This window comes from Stenella coeruleoalba, assembly GCF_951394435.1.
Source record: "Stenella coeruleoalba genome assembly, chromosome: 3".
Lineage (NCBI taxonomy): Eukaryota > Metazoa > Chordata > Mammalia > Artiodactyla > Delphinidae > Stenella > Stenella coeruleoalba.
In genome coordinates this window covers 38,427,469-38,447,249 of record NC_137148.1, presented here as the reverse complement: position 1 = coordinate 38,447,249, position 19,781 = coordinate 38,427,469, and the positions used below count along the sequence as shown (strand labels likewise).

The following is a 19,781-nucleotide window of genomic DNA, read 5'->3' as shown; positions in this document are numbered from 1 at the left end:
TGATACCGGTATATTGTTCTACTGTAATCTATTGATGATGTTATATTGCGTCTACTGAGGAAGCTTAGAGAGGTTATGCAGCTTGGCCAATGTCACCTCACTAATAACTGGTGAGCCTAGACACAAACTGTCTGATCAAAAGCAGCAGGGTTCTTTTTACTATACTCATTGCTGTCTTGCCACTAAGAATGAAATCTATAGGTATGTATATGTCTCATACTATGTAATCTATATATTAATATGTAACATAAACACAAAAGATAGATAAATACATAATATATAAATCTGGATCATAAGAAAATCACACTTTTCAGACCAACCAAAAGAAAACCAGGCAGTTCATCAAATTTTCATTGTGAACCGTCAGTCAATAAGCTAACAGATCAAATGCTGCAGATGTAGCCTGCTCCAGCTATGCTATGTATTGAAGTAATCATGATACAGTCATTTTGACATGGCTTATAAAACAAGTCAGTGCATTTTTCCAGCTTCTTTTTAGAAAGTTACATAAACGTACAAAATAGATATACTCAACTCTTCCTTGAGGTCCTTTCTGTGACAGGACCGTGGATGAGGAAGGCTCAGGCATGGGAAAAAGTTGAGAGTTAAGCAAGGTGGGTAAAAATCAGACAGATCTACTACACTCATTTACTTAGGGAAGAAAAATACCACTCTTGTATTTTGATGCAGCTCTTATGCTATAGCTGTGTCAAAAAACCCACATTAACATGCCCGGCATTGCCAGCCTATATCATATGGAATGCAGATCAACTTTTTATAGGAAGAAGACTTTCTCATTGTTTTCCTCATTCCCAGGTCTAATATTTTTTTAAATCTATAGATAATATATGTGTATATTTATGTGTGTGTATATATCTATCTAGATACATATAAGATCTGTACGTATGTATATATACACTTATATACACAGGTATACATACATACACACAGATAGTGGTTAAAGAGACCATGTTTTTCTTCAATTCTTCTAAGTTAATAGCATTTAAACACCCCCGTTTTTCACAGCTTAGTAAAATAAAACAAAAACATTGAGTTGATGAGAAAATACGTGTCTGCTATATTTTGGCAGCTAAAGTGACCTAAGAATAATGTAGTCACTACTACCTCACTTATGGAGAAGACAGTAACATAGGATTTTAAGTTTTTACACTTACACAAAAAAGAACCGTGTGCAGACATGATCAGTATTTGGGACGACCCATATCTCTCCATGTTTGTGCAGGTCAGGTGAGGTGATCACTGTAAATGGAAGAGAAAATTAAAGAACTATTTATTCTAAGTTACTGTATCCCTTCTCTTAGAAATCTAAAAGCAAAAATGCATGCACAAATTAACATATGGAAAATGTTTCTTTCACCTTATGAAGCTATCAAGAAATGTAAATAAAAACAGTGACATGCCAAGTAACAATTTTATGTCTGGAACACGATTAGCATAACAATAGGAAAGAAATCACTTTTGTGTTATGGTGGCAAATAGGTCCTGACTTGGGAACTATGTAGAAAGCAACTTAGCGTCCTCTATAACCATCAAACGTTGAAAAACTTGAAAGACAGTAAACAGTGGCTACCGAAACTCCCAACACAAGAAGAAAAAAAAATGAACTTTTAGCCAAAGTCAGATTTTAAAGCAAGAACAAAGGAAAGTATATGATCTTGCAAATCGCCTGTCAATTTTCTGTCCTAAGTTCAGAATCGAAGAATAATTTCAGTGTAGGAATGAGAAAGGCCTACTGGGTTATCTACTCAGCACTTGGTTCATCTTTCAGATTTTTTATGGTATTATACATTCAGAAACCAACATAAAGAGGAAGGGGTATATTAACAAAAGAGAAAAGCAATACTTGATCAGGAAGAGATAATTACCATTCTGAAATATCTGCCAAGAATAAAATATAGCACTAGTTGAATTCTTGCCAATTCTGCTTTTTGGTTTTAACCTTTATGATCTCTGTTGTAAGTATTTTCCATTTGTGCCCTTAGAGATGGTCATAAGGAATAAAGCTTTCACTAGTCCATTGTGAGCATTCTGTAAACACACTTAAACTTTTAAATACAGATAAGAGAGAGAATTAACGCTATGAGAATTGTAAAACTTTCAACTTACCTTCACATAAGGCTATGCATTTTAAGTTACGGCTTTGCAGGAACTGGGATTGCTGTCCTTTTTTCTGTGACTAAAGTCCAAAAGAATTTAAAAATTAGAGTAAAAATGGGACAGTCATTCAAGTGAAAAAAAAGAATCATCATTAAAAAGTAATAGTCACTAAGATAGTTCCAGAGGTTTAAAAAAGGTCTATCTCGACCAGCAGCAAAATCCTTGAATTCTCTCTTAATGTCAATCTATATTTGTTATATCACTTAATTTCTGTACATAATCATAATTAAATTACTCTCAAAAATAAGCAAATTAAAAAATACTAAATTAAAGTTCAATAGCCTCACAACATAGAATTAGAACTCAAATTTATTTTTACCAGAAGCCTAGCATCTCTATTTAGAGGGAAACAAAATTAAAGTTGCATAATCTTTTCAAACATTAAAATGAATTATTCTAGATCATCTAACTACCCAAAACAAACCCATATTTATAGCATCATTAAGCCACAGAGGTTTCAGAAACATTTCATGTAGAAAATCTGGGGGTTTGTTTTTGTTTTCAGACACTAGACTAGCTATATACTCTTTTAAAAATAACCTAAAGTCACATTATTCATCAGATGGATTTTAATTTGTCCAGAATGCTTGTTTTCTCTGAAACAACAAGGGATCTGTGTTGGCCCTTCTCTGTGCCTGGAGTGTTCTTTCTCCCAGAGAGCCATATGGCTCGTGCACCCACCACCTATAGGTCTTTACTCAAATAGAACCTTCTCAGAGCATGCTTTCCTGATCACCCCATTTAAAATTCATTCGAGTTCCATCTTGCATCCCACAGCATTCAACATCCCTTTCCCCTGATTTTTCTCTGTAAGATTTACCACCATCTAGCATTCTTTCTGTCTAAATATATATTTAGTTTATTTATATCCACTCAGTAGAACACAGGCACCAAGAGGATTTGTCTATCGCTGATGATCACTGTAGCCCAGTATCTTGGAGATGTCCAGCACTCTTGTAGAAGCTCAATACATACTTATTGAATATTTATCGAATAAAGGCATTTTAGGGTGAGTTTCATTCCTGCAGGAGTAACGACCACTTAAAATAATTCTGCAGATTTAAAAAGCCTGAGTATTTATCGAAGTCCTGCCAGCTAAGGGAGCTAGAGTTCACTCGTCAGAGGCAGTCACCCGATTAGCTACAACACCTGTGATGCGTTGCTGTTTTTACTGCTTGAAGCTGGCTCATCCTTGGCTGACACCTTCTGCTTCTTGTTCATCCCTAAAAACATCAGCAAGATAATAATTTAGGGACAAAGCCGTATGATGCAGCTCAAAATACAATCCATCTACACTGCAAAGTTCCACTTTAGGCAAAAGGTTTGACAGCATCAGGCCACAGACCATCACAAAGGGCTCCTGAAGGAGCAGCTGCTGTGCCCTGAGCAAGCAGGGTGGAAAGTTGGTGGGTTCTGGAAATCCTGGTCAAGTTACAAAGTAGAAAATACACTTTGTTTTTCTTTGCATTGAAAAGAAGGCTAGGACCTTCCCTTGCATAAAATTGATATAATCAGAAAATTCTTAAAACTTGATTTTAAAAGGCATTTAGGACCTAAATTTTATTCTTACCATCTGGTGACTAGAAGAAGATAAGGGGTGGAAAATATAAACGATTTCAGAAAAATATATTTATACTGCAACTTAACTTCATGCTCAATTCCTGTAGAATTTACTATTCCTCCTAATAAAGGAAAACTATTTAAGTCCTTGTGTCTATGATACTCACAAGTCTTACCTTAACCTGTTAATGCCATGGTTTTTTACTGTGAAATATTTCAGACAAAACAGAATTAAAATCCCTGTCTGTTTTAGAATAGGTAGATTTGTAGCTATAGTGTATTTAAAAATGCTCATCTACTATCCTGAAGTTGAGAAGCCTATTTGTTTGCTGCTGTTTCAATAAAAGGCTTAATGAAAATGGGGCAAAGCCTATGGACCAAACTGCAAATGGTGTGGATGCAGGCACTTCCCAAGGCAGACATTCCCGCAAAGGGGCAGAAGTGGGTGTGGTCAAGCTGAGGAACAGGCGAAGCTATTAGTGCAGAAAGACGGTTCTGCTCTCTAACTCCTAGACCTGAAGCCCTCCAAACCAAGTATGAAGCTACTTCAATGTACTGTAGAGGTTCTTCCTTTTATTTTTCAGATCAAGGACACTGAAAGAATTGGATGGAAGCTATCTACCCTCTTTCCAGACAAACATTCACACAGACCAATTTCACATTCATCTGAATCCCTCAAAAACCTTTCCATGAACCCATTTAAGGAGTCAGTACACTCGTATAAGAAGCAGAAAATCACAGGACTCGATGATGTGTTGTGTTGTCCTTATCTATGCTGAGATTGTATTTATTTATTAAAAATGGTTTGATATTACTTTTTTACTGTGTTCTGTTTTAAAAAGATTTAGAGTCTGATTTAAGCTGATTCTGATCATCTTTCCCACTGAACTACATGATTTTATTTCCTATACTATCTTACTCTTCTGATATTTATTTTCCTAGTTTTATTTTGGCATATTGTATTTTCAAAGATCACTGCAACAATAGCTCTCAACAGTATGTCTTTCTACAATGCGACTGTGCCACTCTTTCATCAGGAGATGGAGTCTAATTCCCTAGCCCCTGGATATGGGGGGGCTTGTGACTGCTTTGTCCAATACTGTACATGGGAAGTGGCGCCACGTGAGTTTTGAGGCTGGGTCAGAAGAGGCATACAGAGCCCACCTGGTCCTCTTAGGACATGTGCTCTGGGAAAGGTCGAGGTGGAACACTGAGAAACCACTTGCTGTGGCTGAAAGAGTGTGAACTTGGGCAAAAGAATCAGACAGGTAAGCCTGCTCAACGTTCTCCTAGTTATTAGATCTCTCTAAGTCTCCTTTTCTATAATATATGGATCTTAAGACTTACCATCCAGGCACCATGTGAACAACATCTCCTGAAGTTGTTTAATGGAATCATGTAACCCCACACAACACAAGCACATAAGCAAAACCAACTATCTATGCAGGTATACGAATATAAAAGCCTTTAAGTCTAAAGGGGAACTCACCAAACCCTGAGGTTGTTAGGAGGAAAATGTTTCATTTGTTATTTTATACGATTCTGTGTAGTTTCGATTTCTTTACAATGGGCATAATTAGTTTATATTTAAACAGAATAAGTTTCTGTTCTGAGAAAAAAAAAAATCACACAGATCATTGTGAAACATTCCAAAAATTTTTAAAGTACAAAGAAAAAATCACTCTGAATTTTACTACCTCAGGATTACGAACGCTAACAATTTGGTAATCGTTCTTTCCATATTTTGAATTTATGAGGCTCCTCCTCGGCACATGGTTTCAGTTTATTCCAATATATTTTTCTCAAACAATCTCACTAAAATATTAACAAGAAGTTGTCCATAAGTAGGATGGTTCTGAGGGTGTTTTTCTAATCCTAAGTTTTCCATACTGCTTAAAACTTCTTCAATATAATGTGTAAACATTTTTCAGTGCTCTACATAATATTTTGTACGTGCTATATTTTCAATGTTTACTGTAGACGGAATAAATGTAGAAACTATTGAGACAAAATTAAAATTAATTTTGAAACTGACAAAACATATGCTCCATCTTATATGCTAGGGGAAGTATTATAAATTCATCTTGACACGTGAGCTTTGTTTTCACTTCTGACATTTATCAAATGAATTTAATACAAATACATCAAATAAGCTTCATTCACTCGATAAAAAAGTGTGCCTAGAATATACAACAACAAAAACTTAATATATTTGAGGTTGAAATGAAATACAAGCTTACCTGAGTAACCAAATGATATGCTTGACATTGGACTAAGATAGATTCCACTTCCATACATTGCACCGTGGAGCTAGAATGAGAGGAGGTGGGAAAGGAAACAGTCAGTTTATGGTTTCAAATGTTAATATTTCACAAAAGAAGACCATTGGTCTTATGCTGGAACATTAGCTCTTAATAAAATGATAAAGCTCTGATTTCAAGGTCTAATTTGAAAAGAGTACTAATATTCTTGTTCTTAAAATTCAGAGTGCATTGATATATGGAAAATGACAGCCAGAAAAAATCCTTAGTAAAGAGTTTCCACCCAGCTGATGACAAAGAGTCACTTAGTATCAAGTACTGGAGTAGGCTTTTTTTTTTTTAAATTAATTTATTTATTTTTGGCTGCATTGGGTCTTCGTTGCTGTGCGCGGCTTTCTCTAGTTGTGGCGAGCAGGGGCTACTCCTCGTTGCAGTGCGCGGGCTTCTCATTGCGGTGGCTTCTCTTGTTGCGGAGCACGGGCTCTAGGCATGCGGGCTCAGTAGTTGTGGCGCATGGGCTCTAGAGTACGGGCTCAGTAGTTGTGGCTCACAGGCTTGGTTGCTCTGCAGCATGTGGGATCTTTCCTGGACCAGTGATGGAACCTGTCTCCTGCATTGGCAGGCGTTTTCTTAACCACTGTGCCACCAGGGAAGCCCTGGAGTAGGCTTTTATGTTAATGACTCTAAAATACTGAAAGTAAACGTGGCTGAAACACATGTGACAGAAGGTTGATCAGGACTCATCTGCTACTATATCAACAAAATATCTTAGATTTTCATTATACGGCACTGTCATCCCATTCCTTACTTCCTCTAAATTTTTCAAGTTACGGAGAGTTTCATTAACTGAAACTCTTCGACCAGTCTACTACTCAGAACAATTAAAACTGTCTCTTATTATCTCCATGCCCTAGGGCCCTCATACCGTATTTAGTATGCACCAAATATTAATTCAATAAATACGTATTTATGGACATTTATATTTATGAACATTTATATTTATATTAAATGTGTATTTATGAACATTTATATTTAGTTGTGTCATCCCAATTGTCATCAGAATATGAGATCTCGCACAGGTGACCGGGTTGAGGATTTCATCTCCTGACCTCCTTACATCATCAGATGAAAATCAGCTGAATGAGAGTGAGGTGGGATGCTGGAGATGAAGGGCGTAAATAAAGATGAAGACCACACCCACAGTATCCTGCCCATGTGGTGCCCTGCAGGCTGAAAAGCGGGTAGCCGATGGCTCTTTGGTGTCCAATCTCCATTTTGCTTATTCTTAGCCCTACCTTTTCTTCTGTTAAAGTATTCACACTGAGGTTGTGCTCAAAATACTTGAGTTGGAGTAGCAGAGAGAATTTGTGTAAGGTTTTACCTCTTTTGTGATAATTTTTTTCTATTAAGTTTAAAGTGGTTTCACTATTTTCTCATAGGGGAACTCAGTTTTCTTTTTCTTTTCATCCCTATGTTGTGTATCGATCAATTCTGCTTGACTTATTTTGTGAAAATTACGTATGCCTATTAGAAAAATCCACGTAATTTTTTAAAGCATACACGCATCCCCTTTTGCAAGTGAAAACACCACCAGGACGGACTGCTTACTGAACTCCAATACTGAAGAATAATGAGTCTTGTTAAAGCATGCAGAAAATTTACCTGCAGTCGTGTATTAGAAGCAACAACCAGACCATTTCTCAGGATGGAGTGCCAGTTTTCAATGTGCGAGCCACTAAAACACAGGGGAGGGGAAGGAAAAAGCAAAATCAAAAATCAACGACCTTTTTATGGGGGTCTCAATATAACAAGTCATGGTGCCTTCTCAGAGTTCTGGGTTTCCTAATCAAGTATCGTGTAGTGAACTGTCCAGTGCTAACAGCCGACTACTAAAAGAAGATGACTTCCTCCCTACACATTTCTGGAAGACTAAGTGGGTGACACACACCCCTAAACATTAAGCCATACTCACTGAAATGCAAAGGTGCTTCCGAAGAGTTTTTTAGCAGCTCTAAAATTGGATTCTTTGGCTGGTGGACTGCTGAGAAGAAGGAATTGATGGGGAGTGTGCATGAACTTCAGTTGCTGCCATTTAAAATAAGGATGCAGGAAAACATGTCAAATTTAACATACAATCAGGCTGATGACAATTTCAAACTTTACTGGTTTAAGAATTATCTAGTTTCAAACCATAATAATTTAGATTAATAGGGCATTCATTTGACAAAAACCCTGCATAAATGATAAATCGCATGGAATTGCTGATTTGAAGGATAATTCTTTAGGCTAATGGAAAAGGAACAGGAGACAGACAATCCAAAGTCATTTATATTTAGCTTTGGAATATGCTATGTAATCACATTCAAGCAGATCTGCCTTCCTAATTACATTTCTTTTTGAGACTTTTATTATTGAATTCCCTAAGTATCCACCAGCTATTCAACTGGGGAAATATCTGAATTTGCCAAGCAGAAAAGTTAGTTCAAGATTTTAAAACTGCAAAAATTATCATCATCATGCTTTATTTACATATATTTGTAAAATTAGAAATTGCCTACATTCAAATTATAGTTTCCCACTTTGCTCATGGAAAAAATTGAAACAAAGTCTTTTGTTAAGTCTTTTGTCGCTTAACAAAATTTTCTAACTGCTGCCCTTTCACCTAAGAATATATGTACTTATACAGGAATCCAATATATAGGAATCTCATAGTTTAGAGATTCATAGATGGGTGAGCTGAGATTTTAGATACTGCTCCTAGGTGACGATCAGAACTGAAATCAGAGTCCATTAGCTTTTTCTTTATTTTGTAAGCATATTAGGCCGATAAGTAAGCTATCTGGAGGCAATATCTTCTCCAATATAGAAAAGTAAAGCTGTACCAACATTAAACTGACAATCATAAAAAAGCACATCACCTTTTTCTGGTCAATCTCTAGATAATGTCCTCTCTATCACATGTGGAATAACTAAATGGTTTCACATTGACTCATTTACTTAAAAGTTCAGGGCAGCAGCCTGAAATTGGTATCTTGGAGAAACTTAGAGCTGGGGCGCATGTGGTCATTTCTAACTGAAGAATTAGGCTTGGCCTGAGTTAACTTCCATTTCCTGGAGAGGCTGCCTAAAAATCACAGGGGTCAGTTCTCCCGACTAGTAAGTGTCCCTCACATTTCTGTATGTATATGTGAAAAAACAACTTACCCTGTTAACTGGCAGTTTCACAATATGTGACCTATTACTTGAAATAACCCTGAAATTAATTAAAATAAGTCATCAGTCACAAATATATGCCACATATATTTAAAGTGTTTTTCCCCTGTCGGCAAGTGATTAAAACTTATTTTTGCTGTGACATAAACTAAATTGAGTAACAATTTTACTTAATTACATCATTTTGCTTTGCTTCCTGAAACAATTTAAAGAGCTGATATAATAAACAAGATACTTAAACCTGCAAACACAGACGTAGCTCTTTAAAACTTAAGAGATATAATTTTTAATAACCACAACCTCAGATGTCAGCAAAGTGAACATGAATATGCTTTCAAATAATGGTAATCTAAATACAAAATTTAGAAGTTGATTCATACATCTGCTTCTCCCTACACTGTCTAACTAAGAATGAGTTTTTATGAAGATATTTTTCCTTTCTTTAAATATTTGAGGATATTTGTGCTGATACAATGGTTTATATACAAACTGTTGTTCACCCTATGTAGACAATGAAGTTGAAAAAAAATCAAAACCTCAGGTATCTGAAAGGACTAATTGTTTTATGCTTTGCAGTATAGAAAATAATAACTAAAAAAATTGTAAAACATGTTGGTAAATTTTCTCCTCCTTGAAGGAAGAGTGACTAACAAGCTGAAGGAAATGATCACAAATAATTAAAAGTGAACAATCAGGCTAACTTCAGGGAAAAAAAGAAAGAGATTAGATATTTGAAATTTTTACCTTCATTTTGAATATGACTTAATAGGAGAATTTTAAAAGTTAAAATAAAAACTATGTGTTATTTTACTCAATTCGTCAGAATTTTAAAGATAGATTATAAAACATACAAAGAAGAAAGACTTCTAAAACCTAACTCTTGTCATGGTTTTACTAGACTATATTAAATGTGTTTTGTAAGGTTCTGCCTAAGTGAAAGTTAAGTATTTAAGAGTCGTGAGGTGGCCTCTTCCTCCTTTGCCCATCTTTACATATTTTTTAAAAAACTTCCTGGCTGTAGCATGGAACAAGTACTCATTCAGACCAATTTCTTATAATCTTTACATTTGTATTACTTCCTGATAATCATGGTAAATTCCATAGTCTTTGAGTTGTCAGTGATTTCAAAGAGACGCACCTAAAACCCCCACAGGTACGGTGAGTAGGTGAGTAGATACTACTGTTTTCTTTTTGCAGATGAGAAACCAGAGGGCAAATTATCTGAAGTAAGTGTTGTAGAGCAAGGGGAGCTCTCAACCCACCCCTCAACTATAGCCTAACCCTTCTTTTCTAGGGTTAGCCTGGACTAATGCTGTGTGCCTTACCCGACTTTCTCTGAAACAGTGCCTCATCTGCAGTCATCCAACACAGAGTTTATCAAATTTACACTATCTTTGTTAAGGAAGTAAATTATGCAAAACACACATTATAGAGAGATTTTCAGTAAGTGTTTGAAACAGTTTTATCGCACAGAAAATTAGATGAAAATTAGTTTTATCACACTAGAAAATTAAATGAGCCAAAATGGCTTCACCATGTAATCTAACCAATCAAAATTTTTAAAATGATAGATAACAAACTGCTGTCGACTGCATCGTATATCCCTGCAGTGCATATGACAGCACTTTCTTCCCCTTGTGATGTCCAAATTTTAATTAAAGTGAGAGTCCTTAAGGACTCTTGGACTGTAAAATCCCCAGGCCTCACAGGCTTGTAGAACTGTAGCATTGCAGGTCTTGCAACATAGGCTTTTTTTTTTTTTTTCCTTAAAGCAGGCAGTAGGAAGTGATGCTGTTTTCATTAAGAGGAAAACTAAATTTTATACCATTGCAGTAAGGGATGAGCAAGGGGGTCTTGTTTATCCATCTGCTTCTTGATTTCCAGATACGGTGCCTGAAAAAAAAGTCATTATACGTTTTGATTTTTCTTAAAAATTCTTTTCTCTTTTTCTTTTTTTGCAAAAGGAAAATCAGATTGAACAGGTATGCCTTATCCAGTTAAACGTGAAGACCTGTGGTTGTGACATGATAATGGCAGCCATTACCCTAGTTGCTTCTCCCCAAGATGATATGAACTCTGACCTTCCATGCAGGACAAAGGACTTGCCGGAACATTTTGATAAGAGGCTCAATGGAATTTTAGCCTGGCTTCCATGCACTAGGCTGGAAGTCCCTGGACCACTGCTGAGTCTTTGCTCAAGAAAACCCAATGTTGCTAAAACACAAAAGGTACCAACCCATACAGTTAACCTTTCAGTAATTCTCTTATCCCCCCTGAAATTTCCATTTCCCCAGAGCCCCCCCTATTTTCACTTCTCTGTAGCCCCTTTTTGTTCCCTCTCTGTTTTCACTTTAAAAATCTCGGTCACCTTGCCTTACTCGGAGGTGATCTCAGCTCACACGGCAAGTTTCTCTCCCCTACTGCAGTACTTGAATAAATCTGTCTTGTCACCTTTATCAAGTGTCTGGTTTCTCTTTGACATTTTTAACATTTAACTAACATTAAAGCGAAACTTGTAATAGCTACTACTCAGGCTCATATCTGAGGGTACTGACTTCGGGTAGATCTTTACATGAGAAAATTGGACAAAATTTACATAAGACGATGACCCCTTCTTTTAAAAGTATTCACCCAGACAATTAACAATTAACAAATATTTAAAAGGAATTCACCCAGACAATTAACATTTTCCTAGAAAGAAAGGTAATCTGTCTGTGACAATTTAGGCCAGTATAATGTTATATTTATTTGGAGAAGTTTAAAGAATTTGACAGGATAAAACCTGACAGCATCCCTATGAAGTGTACACTGAGGGAGAAGCCAACATTACTATTTACCATCTTGGCAATGAAGAAACTGAGGCATCAAGCAATTAAGCAACTTGCTCAAGGTTGCAGGCCACGTCACTGATGAGCAAATTATACCACATGGGCCTCCAACTTCCCAAGCTGACACGCAATCATCTCCATTGCCTCCTATTAAAATAGCTTACACATGACCCAGAATAAAGGAAGCAATTCTTGGCACAGAGCTGATCCCAGAGTCAGGGTTTGTAGCTATTTTTAGATGCAAGAATGCTCTGGATCTACCGTATAGTATAAATATCCTATACCAAAGTCTTTGGTGACCAAAAATGTTTAATTGTATGTAAGGTACTGCAATAGGTTCTTTTTTCCCCCTAAGTGGAAATGCATTTATTGTTTTCTTTTCCTTATACAAATAATAAATGTTTGCTTGAAAAGGAATTCTGATAATGTAGAAAGGGCACAGAAAAACAGGTGGAAAGAATGACGGCTTTTAAGCAAATAATATAACTTGTGAATTAAAGGATCTCTTGTTTACCACTGTCTGACACATACCATTTGTTGAATGGATGAATGAGTATTTGACTTTATAAATAAATAACTATCAAAAGAACCAAGAATCAAATTTGGGAATGTGAAAATGTACTTTGGCCTTCCCTGGTGTTGCCGTGGTTAAGAATCTGCCTGCCAATGCAGGAAACATGGGTTCGAGCCCTGGTCCGGGAAGACCCCACATGCCGTGGAGCAACTAAGCCCGTGTGCCACAACTACTGAGCCTGCGCTCTACAGCCTGTGAGCCACAACTACTGAGCCTGCGAGTCACAACTACTGAAGCCCGTGCACCTAGAGCCCGTGCTCCACAACAAGAGAAGCCACCACAATGAGAAGCTTGTGCACCACAACCAAGAGTAGCCGCTGCTCGCCACAACTAGAGAAAAGCCCGCACACAGCGATGAAGACCCAATGCAGCCAAAAAATAAATAAATAAAATAAATAAATTTTAAGAAAGAATAAATCTTTTTAAAAAATGTACTTTGGATGCACATCTGCAAATGGAGTAGATGGGGTAGTGGGGTGGGGGAGTGGCACAGAAGCTTTGTGGGCCCCAAGACTGGAGAAATCACTGTTCCCTCCCTCCCCAGAGAAAGGCAATGACTCAGAGTAATACTTACCATAAACTTGCAAAGGCCTCTAGAGGCAGTGCAAGCCTTGAAACCACCATATGCAAACTCAACCCATAATGTGTGGTATTGTCAATTAGATTGTTAATTTCTACTTGTAATGATGAGCTTCAAACCTTTCTCCAAGTGTTTGGCAGTAGAAAGGTCTCAATAATTCAATAAGATGTGCTTTTCCTAGTGCTGGACTCCTGCCCAGGGATATATTGGACTTTCATAATAAACCCTGATCCTTGCTCATCAAACTCTTCCACCAAAACCTCCCTAATGGTCAAAAATATAAACTCATGCTCTCAAGGAGTCTGGTGTCTTCCAAAGTTCTTTTGAGATTCTGTGTTACATCTAAACTATTTACGTGTAATTTACATTTGACAGAAAATTAGTTTTGATTTTAACATTAAAATGTTTTGAAAGTACTACCATTAATTAAAATTGGCAGTCGAGGAAGATGGTACCAGATTTAACTTTTACCTTAAGATATTCCAACAAATTCTTGTCTGAGTTTGAGAGCCGAGCATTCAGATTATGATTATGCAATTACCCTCCAAAGTCACAGTGGTAGCATGCCAAAACACTGATGTAATTTAATTAAGACATCCTAGTACAAAACAATTTTCATTTTTTTATGATTTTAATTATACTCTCATATAATAGAAAAGTCTACATTTCACCACATGGCCAGTACTCTCAGATATTTTAAAAATATAATTTCACTCAAACAAAACTGAACTGTACAAGACCACAAGATGATAAACTTACTTGTGTCATTTCTCTAATAGAAGTTATGCTGTCCAATGCTTTCATTACTCGATCATAGTTCTTCTTCTGTTTGAATGGGGGAAAAAATAGTATTCACCGTAAGCCTTTGCAAGTCTGCACGTTACTTGAGAGACATATTATTTCTGTACCTGAATTTTCCATCAGGGTCAATTTGAAAGCAATGACTGTGTTGTGTACACAAAAGGGAAGACTTTGGGCTTCCCTGGTGGCGCAGTGGTTGAGAGTCTGCCTGCCGATGCAGGGGACACGGGTTCGTGCCCCGGTCCGGGAAGATCCCACATGCCGCGGAGCGGCTGGGGCCGTGAGCCATGGTCGCTGAGCCTGCGCGTCCGGAGCCTGTGCTCCACAACGGGAGAGGCCGCAGCAGTGAGAGGCCCACGAACCACAAAAAAAAAAAAAAAAAAAAAAAAAGGGAAGACTTTAATAAGATGGCTCAAGGACATAGGATTTATAACTGAGTCAGAGGGAAGAAAAAAGAAAATAATGCCAATTTTAGTGTAAATACATGAAATGATGTTCAGCTTACAGGGGAAAAGCTATAAATACACAAAAGATATCAGGCTCCTGCTTCTTGTTGTCACCACTAAAAAATTAAGCCAGGATGAATAAAGTAAGCACAGAATCCTTCTAAAACACAAAAATCCACTTTAAATCTTACAGTTTCATTTTGCTTTTAGTTCCTTTTGATTGGAAGATTGTTACCAAACAAGTATGATTAATAAGTGTGTAAATGACACCATACACTCAACTGATAATTCATTTTAAAGCACACTGAAAATATGTGCACTGTTGCCACTTATGAAGGAGGGAAAGTGTTTCCAGGAGAATTTTATATAGTCCTTGTTTCCATAAAATGATTTCAAGATGAATAGTAATAGAAACTAAGGCAATTTGGACTCTCATGTAATTTGAAAATCATGTTATTTCAGAAGAATTCTGCCAAACTTCCCTGAATATTTATAAAACTGTTTTCTCAAGAAATGTCAGTTGATCAACAATATGAAATAAACTTTCACTAACCTTCAGATAACTGGGGAGGGAGAGAGGGGAGGGCAAGAGAGGATGAACTAAAAGTACAAAAGAAAAGGGAAAATTTGTCCCTTAACCCATGATCCTTAAAATTAAAATGAGATTACATAAGTTAGAATCTCAAAAAATATATGATGAAATGAAAATAATCATATTGACCATTATAAACCAATTTATTATAGTTATTTACCTACCTTCCATGCAGATGGGATGTGTAAAGATCAGAATTTGAGGGGATTAAATGGGTCTAGTTTCATGAAGGCAAAGTTAGGAAAATGATTTTAAAGGAGAAAAGGAGAGGAGAAGTAACAGGATACATGAAAGACAAGGTGGAAGTAAATCAAATTTGTGGAAAAAGAATCATATTTGCTAAATGGATACAGAGTTCGTGACAGATCATGGATACGATGAGACAGTAATTTAGCTAAGAAAGAAGAAAGCTAATGAGACCCAAATCTCAGTTATCGTTAAAGGAAACTTGTGATTGACGTGCCAGGACGACTACTTACCCTCGGGTTGAAGGCCAGCATCTGAGGATTGTTAGGATCTACCACAGAAGGATATGGCTCGAAAATGACAACTTTTCTAGGAGATTCCAATGCGGACCTACACATGGATACTAGTAGATCTACCACCTTGAAATACATACATAAGATAGTTACTACCCTTCAGGTTTCATCAAATGCTTTGCCATTGTTTCTCCCTCTCATGGTAGTTAATTAGGAAAGATTCAGGATGGCTAGCGATCTCTGAAATCTGTAATTTGGGACTTTAGATCAAATTTGACCAAACCTGACTATTAATTTAAAGTAACTAATATTTAAAGTTACTTTAATATGTGTTATTTAAAGTGACACATATTAAAGTGACTAATACGTGTTGCTTCCAACTACTCACGTCTTCATATCTGTCTTTAACATGTCTTTGTCATTAACACATACTACATGCTAACATTGTTGTAGGTTCTGTGGAAGGACAATGAACAAGGCAGGTCCTTGAAAAGGTCTCGTGAAATTTTCCTTTCAATGGAGAAGACGTGCTGAAAAATCAGTTAAATATATGCTTAAAGACATACAGTGTCTGGCAGTGTTAAATGCTATAAAAATAAAGCTGGCATTAGAGACTTAAGCCGTAGGGGGGACGATTTTAGCGTGGTCAGGAAATGTGGTGACATTTCAACAGAGACCTGAGCGAAGTGGGAGACGGAGACGTGACTAACTGGGGAGAAACCATTCCGGGGGAAGGAAACTGCAGAAAATGAATCTGACATGCCCCAAGGACAGTAAATCTCCTGACACCATCTTACTTCTTCCTACTCTCCTCTGACAAAGGCTATTAATGTCCTCTGATTTGTTAAATAAGATGGCTTTATGCCTATGCGCGTCTATGACTCCTTCGCACAATTCACTAAGAGGCAAGGCGACACAGCAGTCAAGAGCGTGGCTCCCCTCCCTAGTTCCCAAAAACAACACGCTCTAGCAACTGAATCAAGAAAGCCGATACGGTCTAAATGGACAGAGCTCATCAGAACGGACGTACCTATAGGGTAAAGACAAGAGACTTCATAAGGAAGCAGCTGACTTAATCTTTATAGGGAAAGATATTTCCAGAAAGTTTTGAAACAGGCATTTAAAAAATGCACAGTAAGAGTAGGACAATTTTTGATTCTTATGGTTAACGAGGGGGTATTTTGACCTAATGACAGTAGGGCTCACTATGTTGTGTGTATACTCACAAAACACATCCACCCAATCACAGCATCCAGAATTTCCAGTGACCTAAAATAATTAGCAACACTCAAGCCATCGGGTATAGGATCTATAAGTAACACATTCCAAAGTACACAGACATAGATACCCACAGGACTTACTCAGAAAACAGTAGAACTGAAACAGCTAGTATGTTTCTACCACACTATTCCATTTATGTGTGTGTGTGTGTGTGTGTGTTTGTAGTAAATTGGATTCCAAGCAACAGATAATAATAATAAAGACAAATTAAAACCCTCCTTTTTGTTTTCCTCTCCCATACTCATACTCATCCAGAAAGATGCACCGTAACCCAGATACAAATTGTCTTCAGCATTATCTGGTCTCCTAATATAGTAAAACCCAAGCAAGAATCCTGAGAAAGAATCATCAGTAACATAAAAGAGCCTTTTCTGAAACTTTTGGGGCCATGAATTGGTACAATCTTATAAATACCTTAAAAAATTATATGTCATAGGATGCATTTGAAGCTTTGTAAAAATACATACCCTTCATGTATGTATGATCAAATGATCTTTGACAAGGGTGCTAAGACCACTCAATGGGGAAAAGACAGTCTTTTCTACAAATGAGGGTGGGAAAACTGGATATACGCATGCAGCAGAATGAAGCTGGACCCTTATCTTACACCACACACAAAAATTAAATCAAAATAGAATAAAAATGTAAACATAAAACCTTAAACTGTAAAATTCCTACAAGTAAACAGGGGGAAGCTTTACGACATTGGATCTAGCAGTGATTTTTTAGATATAACATCAAAGCCATGGGCAACAAAAACAAAAATTGACAATAGGACTCTATCAAACTTTTATGCATCAAAGGACAAAATCAAGAGGGTGAAAAAACAACATGGAATGGGAGAAAATATTTGCAAATAATTTATCTGATAAGAGGTTAATATCCAGAATACATAAAGAACTCCTATAACTCAACAATAAAAAATCATATAAACTTAATTTTAAAATGGGCAAAAGAACTGAATAGACATTTCTTTTAAGAAGCCGTACATACAAATGGCCAAAAAGCATATGAAAAGATACTCAACATCACTAGTCATCAGAGAAATGCAAATAAAAACCACAGTGAGATATCACCTTACAATCATTAGGATGGCTACTATCAAAAAAACAGAAAATAAAAAGTGTTGGTGAGCAGCTGGAGAAATTTGTGCCCTTGTGCACTGTTGATGGGACTGTAAAATGGTGTAACCACTATGGAAAACAGTATGGAGGTTCCTCTAAAAACCTAAAAGTAGAAATTCCATATGATCCTGCTGTAAGTGGCAATCCCACTTCTGGGTATATGTCCCAAAGAATTGAAAGAAGGATCTTGAAGAGATGTTTGCACACCCATGTTCACAGCAGCATTATCCACAACAGCCAAGAGGTGAAAGCAACCAAAATACCCATTGACGGGTGAATGGATAAACAAAATGGGGTATACACGTATAATGAACCACTATCCACCCTAAAGAAGGAAAAGCCTGTCACCTGGTACAAAATGGATGAACCATGAGGACATTTTATGCTAAGTGATATAAGCCGGTCACAAAAAGTCAAATACTATATGCCTACACTTGTGAAGGATCTAAAGTAATCGAATTCACAGAAACAGAAAGTAGAACGGTGGTTGTCAGGGATGGGGGTAGGGAGAAAATGGGAGTTTTTCAACAGGTATAGAGTTTCAGTTCTGCAAATGAAAAAGTTATGGAAGTCTGCTTCACAACAATGTGACTATACTCAACACTACTGAACTGTGCACTTAAAAATGATGAATAGAGTAAATTTTACATCATGTGTTTTTCACTACAACAAGGAAGGCACAAATGGATACAAAATAACCTGAATAATGTTCCCCTTTCAATCAAATACTTTAATTAAAAACCTTGTGCCCAAAGCTTCAAAACAATCAAAACTACCAAAAAAAGCAAATGCATTGTTTTGCCAATAATTTCACTAGTGGACTTAAGTAAATTATAATGAAAATAATGGATGTAGGGGTAAAGAAGTTAATTAACAGAATATTTTTGTTAATATATGTCTTAACCTAACTGAAAAGAAACAGTGTAACTACCCTGGCAAAATTCCTTGCTGTCCACCGAAGTTACATACCCCTTGCTTTCAAGGTATAGGGCTACTACTGCCTGGGAGCAACTGCACTGCAAGCGACATTTCTACCCCTTTTGTTTAAGTCAGGCCATAAGACTAGTTTTAACCAATGGACAGAAAGTGGAAAGGGGCTGAGCTGATGAAGAAACAGGCGCTCTTTCTCCCCTTTTCTCCCTTCCCCTCTACTGTATGCCAGTATTGAAGACAGCAGACTCATGTGGTGGACGGAATCCGGTTCCCTCAGAGATCACACAGCTGCCCAACAAACATTCTAACCGAACAGTTGTGTGAGTTAGAAATAAAAGCCTACCATGTTAAGTCACTTTAATTTTATAGTTTATCTGTTATAGGAGTTAGCATTCAGAATCTTTGAACAAAGAAAGGTTTACGTTACACTGTTTGGATTTGTACTCTATTTACATATGCTAATTTTTCCACAGAGTAAAATGATGTACAATGTATTCTGGAAAAGAAGTGAATTTAAAATTGTAGACTAATGGCCTTCAAACATTTCAAGAGTAATTCCTTTTATCTTTTCTTTTTTAAAAAGAAAATTGTATATGAGAGCCCCCAAACATAAAAGAATAAAATGGAGCTGCTGTTCTGGTTAAAGCAGTACTCGGAGGCCTGGAATCCCAGCTGCTGAGACACTCTCATCACAGCGCAGCCTCCTGCAGATCCCTCTGAAGAATGTTCTTGCAACCTCCAGAGCTCCTCAGAGCACCATTAGAAATCCAGGAGTCAACTGATGCAACAAGGCTACAGAGATACAGTTTTTATTTAGAAAAGGAATCCATTTCCATGTAATCTCCAGGATTATAACCAGAATATTGGGGTATCTCCTTTAAAGTGGTGAAAGGAATATTCCGCATTGACTTTGGAGCAGAATCACTAAATT

At 36.9% G+C, this 19,781-nt stretch overlaps 1 protein-coding gene across 1 annotated transcript in view; it reads right to left on the bottom strand.

Moving 5' to 3' along the window:
- Positions 1–19,781, bottom strand: part of PARP8 (poly(ADP-ribose) polymerase family member 8) — a 181,593-nt gene that overhangs the window by 11,824 nt on the left and 149,988 nt on the right. Inside the window, exons 17-26 of the mRNA XM_079915680.1 lie at positions 15,513–15,638; positions 13,954–14,019; positions 11,038–11,105; positions 9,204–9,252; positions 7,972–8,084; positions 7,662–7,734; positions 5,979–6,048; positions 3,328–3,401; positions 2,128–2,197; positions 1,176–1,260 (exon numbers count right to left, since the gene is read on the bottom strand). Of these exons, the coding sequence (XP_079771806.1) occupies positions 1,176–1,260; positions 2,128–2,197; positions 3,328–3,401; positions 5,979–6,048; positions 7,662–7,734; positions 7,972–8,084; positions 9,204–9,252; positions 11,038–11,105; positions 13,954–14,019; positions 15,513–15,638 (794 nt within the window). The remainder of the gene's footprint in view (positions 1–1,175; positions 1,261–2,127; positions 2,198–3,327; positions 3,402–5,978; positions 6,049–7,661; positions 7,735–7,971; positions 8,085–9,203; positions 9,253–11,037; positions 11,106–13,953; positions 14,020–15,512; positions 15,639–19,781) is intronic.